This window comes from Mandrillus leucophaeus, unplaced genomic scaffold (genome assembly GCF_000951045.1).
Source record: "Mandrillus leucophaeus isolate KB7577 unplaced genomic scaffold, Mleu.le_1.0 Scaffold197, whole genome shotgun sequence".
Taxonomy (NCBI): domain Eukaryota; kingdom Metazoa; phylum Chordata; class Mammalia; order Primates; family Cercopithecidae; genus Mandrillus; species Mandrillus leucophaeus.
In genome coordinates, this window is record NW_012101998.1 from 446,225 (window position 1) to 456,604 (window position 10,380).

At 39.5% G+C, this 10,380-nt stretch overlaps 1 protein-coding gene and 1 long non-coding RNA gene across 4 annotated transcripts; one reads left to right on the forward strand and one right to left on the reverse strand.

Annotated features, from left to right (window-relative positions):
- Window positions 1–5,916: 5,916 nt before the first annotated feature.
- On the reverse strand, window positions 5,917–8,332 carry ZNF32 (zinc finger protein 32). Of its 3 annotated transcripts, none has more exons than XM_011978573.1 (2): window positions 8,117–8,260; window positions 5,917–6,859 (listed from the first exon to the last, which is right to left on the reverse strand). In XM_011978573.1, the coding sequence occupies exons 1-2, from the start codon at window positions 8,184–8,186 to the stop codon at window positions 6,108–6,110; spliced, it is 822 nt and encodes a 273-aa protein (XP_011833963.1). In that variant the 5' UTR covers window positions 8,187–8,260; the 3' UTR covers window positions 5,917–6,107. The 3 variants fall into 3 exon arrangements, with proteins under 3 accessions (XP_011833963.1, XP_011833962.1, XP_011833964.1); XM_011978572.1 differs by having other exon boundaries at window positions 5,919–6,859; window positions 8,011–8,332; XM_011978574.1 differs by having other exon boundaries at window positions 5,919–6,859; window positions 8,113–8,256.
- LOC105538663 lies at window positions 7,995–10,179 on the forward strand. Its single transcript, XR_001005945.1, has 3 exons — window positions 7,995–8,354; window positions 9,178–9,275; window positions 9,647–10,179. It is a non-coding gene; the product is annotated as an uncharacterized LOC105538663 (long non-coding RNA).
- Window positions 10,180–10,380: the final 201 nt, after the last annotated feature.

The following is a 10,380-nucleotide window of genomic DNA, read 5'->3' on the forward strand; positions in this document are numbered from 1 at the left end:
ATTTAATATATATTGTTGATTCATTTACTTTAAACTCATTGCCAAGAGGAGTATAACTCATCCCTGAACAAAGCTTATGTAACACATGTGTTTTCTCCCTCCACAAGGTACATCACAGCTTAGGAAAAACAGAGAGCACTTCAGCACTAAATCTGAAGTCATTTTAAACAGAAAAATCATCAACAAAAAGCACAAACCTATGAGAAACGTAGCACTCAATATATTGTGAAAAGGCCACTTGTTTATAATATAAGAAAGGAAACAAGAAGACAGAATAATTGTTTGACTTTAGCTGGGAATGTGCATGTTGCATGACTCAAATTTCTCACTGTCCTCTGCATGTCTGTGAGTGACTGACCACAAAAGCACAGTGAGTATTGATTTGGGGGTTACAAATAAAACTTAGCAAGTAGGTATATTTTTAAGTATAGAATCTATGAATAATGAAAATCAGTTGTACAGACACAAACACACACACACCCCTACATATATATATTTTCTTAATTATCGAAATTCTAGGTAGATGAAACAGATTTGGGTCTTTACTTGGACGTATAATATGGTGCTGTGATGGGGAAAAATTTTAGACTTGCAAGGCACATTAATTTTACAAACTACACTTTATCAGGTGTATTATGTATTTTATATATTGTTTGATTAGATTTGCTAAAATATTAAGTATTTTTGTGTCTATGTTCATGAGGGATGCTGATGTATAATTTTCTTTTCTTATGACATCTTTGGTTCTAGGGTCAAAGTAATACTGATTTTATACAATGACTTAGGGCATATTCTCTTTTATTTTCTGAAAAAATGCGTAGGAATACTTTTTTATGTTTTATGTTTTATCAGTAAAGCGATTTTGGCCTGGAGTTTTCTTTGTGTGAAGGTATTTGAATTTCTTTATTAGATATAGGGATACTTGGATTTTCTATTTCTTTTCTTTTCTTTTTTGTTTTGGTGGAGACGGGGTCTCACTATGTTGCCCAGGGTGATTTCAAATGCCTGGCATCAAGAAATTCAAGAAATCTTCCTGTCTTGGTCTCTCAAAGTGCTAGGATTACAGGTGTGAGCCACTGCACCCAGTTGATTTTCTGTTTCTTCTTCTGTCATTTTGGCAAGTTGTGTCTTTTAAAGACTTTGTACACTTCATTTTTGTTGTTGAACTTTTCGACATAACACTGTTCATAGTATGCTTTCATTTTTCCTTTAATATCTTTGTAATTTGTTGTGATGTCCTTTCTTTTATTCCTGATATTTGTAGTTTGTGTTTCTTTTTTTTTTTTTGATTAGCCTTGCTATGAGTTTATCAGTTTTATTAACCCTTTCAAAGAGCTTACTTCTGCTTTGCTGATACTCAGTTTCATTGATCTACTCTATTATGAACAATATCTTCTTTCTTTGGTTTTGATTAACTCTTTTTCTAGCTTCTCAAGTAGGTAACAGATCAGTGATTTTATGTTTTTTTCTTTTCGAATCCAGGCATTTTAAAGCTACACAATTCCCCTAAAGAGCTGCTTTAACTGCAGCCCTCATATTTTGACACATATTATCATTCAGTTCAAAATATTTTCCTCAATTTTCTTTGTGATTTATTCTTTGAACTATAAGTGATTTAGAAGTGTACAGTTTAATTTCCAAACAATTGTGGGGATTTTCTAGATATTTTATTATTATTGATTACTAATTTAACGACGTAGTGGCTAAAGAATATACTCTGTATAATTCAAGTGTTTTAAATTTATTGAGACTTGTGGCCCAGCATATGGTCTATTGTGGTGAAGGTTTCATGTGCACTTCAGAGGAATGTGTATGCTGCTTTTGATGCGTGTAGTACCCATGAATACCAATGGCATCAAGTTGGTTGATAGTGCTATTCAAAACTTCCATATCCTTACTGTTTTTTTCCCCCTAACTTTACCAGCTATTGAGAGAAGGGTGTCAACATCTCTAACTATGGGATTTTGGTGGTGTCTATATTTCCTTTGTTCTCTCAATTTTTGCTTTATGTATTTGGGACTTATGATATCACATTATATATGTATATTTTAATTTTATTTTTATGTATTTATTCTTTTTGAGACAGAGTCTCACTCTGTCACCTAGGCTGGAGTGCAGTGGCACAATCTTGGCTCACTGCAGCCTCCGTCTCCCGGATTCAAGTGGTTCTCCTATCTCAGAGTCCCAAGTAGCTGGGATTACAGGCGTCCACCAGCACTTCTGTCTAATTTTTGTATTTTTTAGTACAGATGGGATTTCACCATGTTGGCTAGGCTGGCCTTGAACTCCTGACCTCAAGTGATCCGCCCACATCAGCCTCCCAAAGTGCTGGGATTACAGACATAAGCCACCGCACCCTGGCCCATATATTTGGTTTTTGTCTCCATTTCCTGACATAACAGCTTCTCTCTTGGAATCTCGTGAGTGATAAGAGTGCGTTTTTTATGCTAATAAGATGACTATGGCCAGGGGTCCTAAGGTAGCTTCAGGATGGGGCTGGTCACCATAAAGACCAAAGCAGGATTAGGGGACTGGAACTTTCAGCACCCCCCTACCACAGGGAGGGGAGAGGGGCTAAAGGTTTAGTTGATCACCAGTGGCCAATGATATATTTTCTGACCTCTTTACTCTTTATTATTTACTCATTCCTTTTTGCAGAACTATGCTTTTAAGATTTTATGTATCTATATAGCTCTTTCTTTATATTTATCTATATATACACATATATTTTTGAGATTCTGAAAGTATAAGTATACATATAGGCATATATTTTTACATTTCTTATAATGCAGTACTGCTGGAGTCCAGCATCTACTTCTTCATTTTATAACTTGGATTAGATATCAGTTAACTATCTATACCATGCCTCTTATTTTGTCAAAGAGAATGTTTATTTTAAACCTTAAGCTTTCTGGTGAATCATAAATCATAATTTCCTGTTTTGATTTAGCCAGTGAGGTAATATCAAGTTGTTTCCCCAGATTTTTCTTTTTTTTTTTTTGAGACAGAGTTTTTGTTCTTGTTGCCTAGGCTGGAGTGCAGTGGCGCAATCTCAGCTCACTGCAACCTCTGCCTCCCGGGTTCGAGTGACTCTCCTGCCTCAGCCTCCCAAGTAGCTGGGATTATAGGCATGCACCACCATGCCCAGCTAATTTTGTATTTTTAATAGAGACAGGGTTTCTCCATGTTGGTCAGGCTGGTCTTGAACTCCCAACATCAGGTGATCCGCCTACCTTGGCCTCCCAAAGTGCTGGGATTGCAGGCATGAGCCACCACTCCTAGCCTCCAATTTTTCCTATATATAAATTTTACAGTGGCTTATCCTTAAAAAGTACTTAAGTTATTCTGTTATTGCTGCATAACAAATTACCTGAAAATTTAGTGGTATCCAACCATAATGTTTCATTTTTCTCATGATTTTGTTTGTCAGGAATTAGGTGAGGCAGTCTCACTTTGGAGTCTGTCATGCAGTTTTGGCCAGATGTCAGCTGGGGCTGCATTCTACTGGGCCAGAAACCTACAATGACCCTCACACATGGCTGGCAGGCTGTTGGGAGCTCAGCTGAAACTGTTGGCTGGAGCATTTATATGCAGCTTGTCCATTATAGTGATTTCAGGATAACTGGACTTTTTACATGGTGGCTGATTTCACCTGAGAGTAAGTCTCTCAAGAGAACCAGGCAGAAATTTTTCATATCTTTTAAGGGCTTTTCAGAACTATACTTGGTGTAGTATCACTTCTGTTGTGTTCTATTGTTTGAAGCAGTCACAAGGCTGTCCAGATTCAAGCGGTGGTGACATAGCCTACATATCTTCATGGGATGAGTGTCAAAGAGCTTGTAGGCAATATACAGCTTCATGGTTACTGAATATATCTTACATATAATAAAATGCACAGATCTTAAGCATTGAGTTCAATGAATTTTGGTAATTGTTTAGACCCGTGCATCTACTGCCTGATGTCAGGTACAGAACATTGTTTTCACTCTGTAAACTTTCCTTGTGTGCCTTTCAGGTCAATCCTCACACATAGTTTTTCCTGTTCTGTGAAGGCACGTAAGTGGAATTATACTATTTGTGTATTTGACTTCTTTAACTCAACATAAAACTTTCAGATTCATCCATATTGATGTATCACTTGTATGTTCTTTTTTATTGCTGAGTTGTATTTCACTGTATGGATATACTACAGTTTATCCCTCACCCATTGTTGGACATTTATTTCTAGTGTGTAGCTTTTATAAATGAAGATGCTATGAACATTCTTGTATATATCTTCAAATGTTATCATGGTATCTTTGGAATAATACTTTCATATTAAAATCCAGTGTTTCTAAATTATTTCAATGCTCAAAGACCTTTGAAATTTACCTCTCTACATGGTAAGGATTTACTATTACAAGCTTTTTGGGATTAAGGAGGCAATAATTTATAGCAGGGAGTTCCCAACCCTGGGGCCATGGATCAGTACCAGTCTGTGGCCTGTTACGAACTGGGGCACACAGCAGGAGGTGAGTGGTGGGAGAGCAAGTGAAGTTTCATCTGTATTTACAGTCACTGCCCACCACTCACATTACCACCTGAGCTCTGCCTCCTGTCAGATAGTGGCAGCATTAGATTCTCATAGAAGTGTGAACCCCATTGTGAACTGTGCATGCAAGGGATTCTAGGTTGTGCACTCCTTATGAGAATCTAATGCCTTATGATCTGTCGCTGTCTCCCATCACCCCCAGATGGGACTGTCTAGTAGCAGGAAAACAAGCTCAGGACTCCCACTGATTCTACCTTATGGTGAGTACCTTATAATTGTTTCATTATCTACTATAATGTAATAATAATAAAGTGCACAATAAATGTAATGTGCTTGGATCATCCCAAAACCATCCCACCTTCCCCCTCCATCTGTAGGAAAATTGTCTTTTATGAAACTGGTCCCTGGTACCAAAAAGCTTGGGGACCACTGGTTTATAGGATCCACTAGAAAGGATGGAATGGTGTCTTACCAAGAAAACGAAAATCTCTATCATCCATCATTTATTTCACTTACATAAATGCTTAGCATGAAAAATTATAGAGATGGCTAAGATTTTAAAAAATGGAAATGAAAATTTCCCCTCAGAACCAATTTTTCTTCTGCAGCCTTCTTCAAATCTCATCCCCTGGAGGTCAGAAAAAAGGATGGGTTAGAATTCCAAATTTCTTTGTGTGTGTGCAGGAGGAAGAGGATAGTATTGTTGCAAAGTGCAAGTTCATTATTGACCACAAACTACAAGTCTGGGTTCAGTAATAAGAACACTTACATCCTTTCTAGATAACCCAATCCTAAGATATTACTACTGTTACCAAAGAGGGAGTGAAGGTCTCTGAGAATGTAGGAGTCCCTTTAATAGATGGGGAGAAATGGGTTAAAAATTTTAAAAAATTGCACAGACAGTAGTTGTTTGCTCTTTGGTTATAGGTGAATTATCTCTATCCTAGTTAGGAGTGGAGGACTGAAGTATGTCTAAATGCACAAACTAAAGCTCTGCAGGCTTGGAAAGAAATTTTCTTTTGTAACAAAAGGGTAGGCCCTTTGCTACAGACATGAGTGATTAGTTACAATAGGTTATTAGGGGTATCATCCAGGTAATGAAATGTTCAACAAGAAGATTATAAAGGTTAACTAGATTTGCCCCATGGATTTTGCCCAGTGGTTTTGAAGGCAAAACAAGATTAATTTGAATATGTAGGGAAGAAAAAGAACTTGCGATTGATGAGGGGCTGATTTTTTACATTTAAAAAAGCCTGATGGTGTCAACTACAAATTTAAAATCTGTATTGTGTAGACACAGAGCAATCTCTAGTGTGGCACCGGATTAATGGGGGTACCTTGAAAAATCAGGTCAAAATAAAGTGACAGAAATTATAAAACATACATGATAATGATAATAAAGAAGACATTTATTTCTCATACTCTTTTGGGGGAAAGGAGAAAAGTCAGTTTGCCCTACCCGATGATGGTCTTTCTGAAAGATTCTCCATTCATTCCATAGAACTGGATAGGTTGCTTCATCTCAGAGAATTTTGTACTCTTAATTTGTAAAGAGAACTTCTGTTCAAGAGAGTGGTCAAAGGGTGAGCCTCTGTGAGCAGCTTCGCTGGTGCACAGCCAGGCTCCCTCTCTGGGTGAAGCTTTTTCCACACTGGCCACACAGATAGGGTGTCTCTCCTGTGTGGATTTTGCCATGCAGAATACAATTCCCCCTAGTGTGGAAACTCTTCCTGCACTGGGTACAGGCATAGGGCTTCAGGCCCGTGTGGACTCTGATGTGAACAATTAAGCTTCCTTTCTGACTGAAGGCTTTTCCACACTGATCACATCTATAGGGCTTCTCACCACTGTGAACTCTCCTGTGAACAGCAAGGTTACTCTGATTCCTGAAGCTTCTCTGACAAATAGCACACTCATAGGGTTTCTGTCCAGTGTGGAGTCTCTCGTGGACAGCGAGACTACCTCGTTGACTGAAGCTTTTCCCACACTCCTTGCACTGATAAGGCTTCTCTCCCGTGTGTATCCGCTGATGTGTAACAAGATTGCCTTTGGCCCTGAAGCTTTTTCCACAGTGGGTGCACTCAAAAGGCTTTTGACCAGTGTGGATTCTCTCATGTAACGTTAGACTACCTTTTTGCCGGAAGGATTTTCCACACTCCTGGCACTCATAGACCCTTTGTCTCACTCCAGGTGAATCTTCCTGTAGGGTCTTCGAATCTGGGGATTTTTGTTCCAGCTTCTCTCTTCTGAAAGAATTTTGGATATCCCAGCTTGAGGATCCTGTAGCCTCAGAGTGGTCATACTTGTGGTGGGCTTCAGTCATCACATCTGATAAAATGAGAGGGAAGTCACGTAAGAAGCACCAATATGCTGATTTAGAATAGGGAAAAAGAAACATAATTCTTTGAGTGCTTATGATGTGCCAGGCCTTATTCTGTGCATAGACAATGCAATCCTAAAAACAATACCATGAGATTGATACAGATAATGGGAGCAAAGGGAGACTGTCAAAGGTCACAGAACTAGGTAAGTTAGAGCTGACTCAAATAGGCATTCTCCATAGTACTGTACTGCCTCTAAATTTAATTTAGGTCAACAAATAACCTTGTAAGACAGACATGGTTTTCTCTATTTTATAGGTCAGAAAACCAGTTCAGAAAATTTAGAAAACTATATAGAATCACATAGAGTCCCATACCCAACTTTTGTCTGACTCCAAAACAGGTGTGGATCCAGGCTGTATAAGGCCTAAAACTTCCCCATTTTAGAGGCACCCTTTTAAGAAAATGTATAAAATTAAGTCCAGGGTCTTGGAGAGACCAATGCAAGTACGCGGTCCTAAAACTTAAGCTGCATTTGCTTCTTCAGAAATCCACCTCTGTCCAGTCTGCTTTTACAATGGAATAAGCACTGTGACCTCAGAAAATATGTGGCACAATCCTGGGTACTTTACATCTGTCATTGCTAATCCCTGCAACCCTACAAGATAGAACTTACTGCCCCATTTTACAGATGAACCTGGAGCTTAAGGAAGTTAAATAACCTGTCTGATACTGCAGATCTAGCCATGGCAATTATAGAATCTGATCCAAGGAATTTTTCCCATTAAAATCCTTGCTATTTTCAGCCTACTAAGCTATGGCAAAACTGAAATCAATTTTGGTTTGGAAGTTATTCTCTATGCAGGTATTGACTTTATTTTTTCCTAATACTGCCCTGCATCTGAGCCTCCTGGTGCACTTTAAATATGGGTCCATTCATCACCATTAACAGTTTTCTTGGTGTCACCCCAGGGTAATTTTCTCCTTGTTCTCTTGCCTTATTCAGAGACAATGCTGAGATTTAAGCTGCTCATTGATTCTCAGAGACTACTTCAATGCTACCTCTATATCACGATGGTTCTCTTGCTCTGTTTCTACTATTACTTCTAACTCCAGCTCACAGGCTTTTCTTGTAACCCTAGGAACAGCGAGCTCTACCAAAGCAAGGTCTCCTCTGCTTCCTCAGACTGCTGACCAGTGCTGAGGACAGGGACACTGAATATCTGTGAGCTGAGCACATCCAGACATCAACTGACTCACTCACTGAAGAACGCTACATTCTGGGCATATCTTCCATGACAGTCCAGCAGGGTAGCTGTTGGAAATCCAAACATGTCCACTCCTGCTTACGACCTCAGTCACCACCTCTTCATATGATTCTTCCATGGGCTGTTCCTGAGCACCTGAGGGATAAAAACAAACAAACAGAAACAAACAGGAAAGGGCAGAATAATTGATATGTGAGAAGGAAAAAGTCAACAGTTGTGGAGGCATAAGTGAATGTAAGAAACCTAGATTGCTTGACATAATGTTAGTTACTATAATGTCACTGCAAAATGGGCCCAGAGGTACCAGGACCACACACAAATGAGTCTAGGAGGAAGGAGGTGGGAAGGCAGAGAACACATAAACATATATCTCTTCCTGCCAATCCCAAGTTAACAGTCACTCCTGTTTACACTTTAGTCTTGGCATGTGATTGGAATCTTCCATTTTGGTTCCCCACCTAACCACCTACTACTTTCTTCCCTCCAAGCCCCAGAGGAATTCAGAATCTAAAAAAACATTTCAGCCTTCACGATTGGTTGGAACCAAGCAGCTCTCCAGTTCTCTGCAGTTACAAAGACTTACCAAGAGAGTCCATATGTTATCACTGAACAATTCTTAGGAGGCTCCAGACCCAGACTCACCTTTCTCTTGCTCTTGAAGATACAAGAATACCAGTTCTGACCAAGTGTAAACACTTGTCAATTCTTGGAAAAGAAAGACCTACTCTGGACTCCAAAACCAAGCCCGAGGCACTCCAACTAGGTTAAGTAACTTGCCCAAAAACCCACAGAAAATAAGGAATCAAGGTGGAGCAAAGGTTCAAATCCAAGACTTTCTGGATCCAAAGTGTATGCTCTTACATTAAACAGTTGTCTAGTTCCTGATCACTAAAGACCTGGTCAGAATGCTTATAAAATTGAACAGAAAGGAAGAGAGTTTGACTAGACTGAATTACTCTTCCAGATCCTAGGAATCCTCTTGTATGTGTTCTAAATTATCTTTTATTATTATTATTTTTTAAAGTTTTCTGAGTCAAGGTTTTGCTCTGTTGCCCAGGCTGGAGTACAGTGGCTCAGTCATAGCTTGCTGTGGCTTTGAACTCCTGGACTCAACGGATCCTCCCACTTCAGCCTCCCAAATAGCTAGGACTACAGGTAAGCACCACCAAGCCTAGCTAATTTTTAAAAATTATTAAAAATTTTTTTTTTTTTTGTAGAGATCGGGTCTCATTATCCTGCCCAGGCTGGTCTCCAACTCTTGGCCTGAAGTGATCCTCCTGCCTTGGCCTCCCAAAATGCTGAGATTGTAGGCATGAGCCACTACACCTGGCCCACATGATCTATTTTTTTTAAAAATATTTTTTCTTACTTCAGGATCCTAATTACTGAATTCTTACACTTTTAAGAAACGCAGTGGTTCAATGCATACTCCTTGTTTCCCTCTAATATGTCCTATCAAAATGTTGGCCTTCTGATTTAATGAAATAATAATATGATGCTACCATTATTTGTTTTGTCAACCTAAGCATCTGGTTCTTCTTGACAGCTGCACGTTCTGCTACATGCTGTGATGACCAAGAGAGGCATTTAAATTTTTATTTGGAGGACTCATTTCCAACTTGGAACACAAGCTACAAAGGAATTCCCTACCAGCATGCCAGCACATCATTTGGAAGTTCAAGGTATTCTTGCTCAACAACTGCACACATTAAAAGTCCCTGGAGTACATGACGCCTGCTGCCTGGGGTTGGACTCTGTCGCTGGGGATTCTGGAAATTAGGGTAGAATTCACAGCTCTGCCTTTCCACCTGCTGTGACGTCTTCAAGTTACAACTCCGCCGCCTATCAGGGACCTCCGTGATTAGTAAGGGGGAAATTGTCACATTTTTCTTCCTAGATCACAGGTCTGAGGAAGTAGTTTTCCTAAGATTTTGTAAAAGTGGCTTTATAATTAAAAACATTGATTTTCCTATTAGAAAGGCTATTATATCCTTTGGAAGAAGCTTAGTAGTAGTCCGTGAGAGTCTTGGCTTCTTGCCCTGGCTCCCCCAGGGTCTATGACCTTCGGCAAGTTTCCCCACTTACCAAACAGGTTCCTAACACTCTCCTATCAGTAGGACAGTGAAAGGGAAAGAACCAAACAGGAGGGGTATCTGACGAGACCACCAGGCTTAAGACCTAAAATCCAGCGTCCTCTGGAGGGCGGATGAGAAGAGGGGTACACTTGGCGGTCTGGAGAATGTCCTGGGGCGTTTCAGGT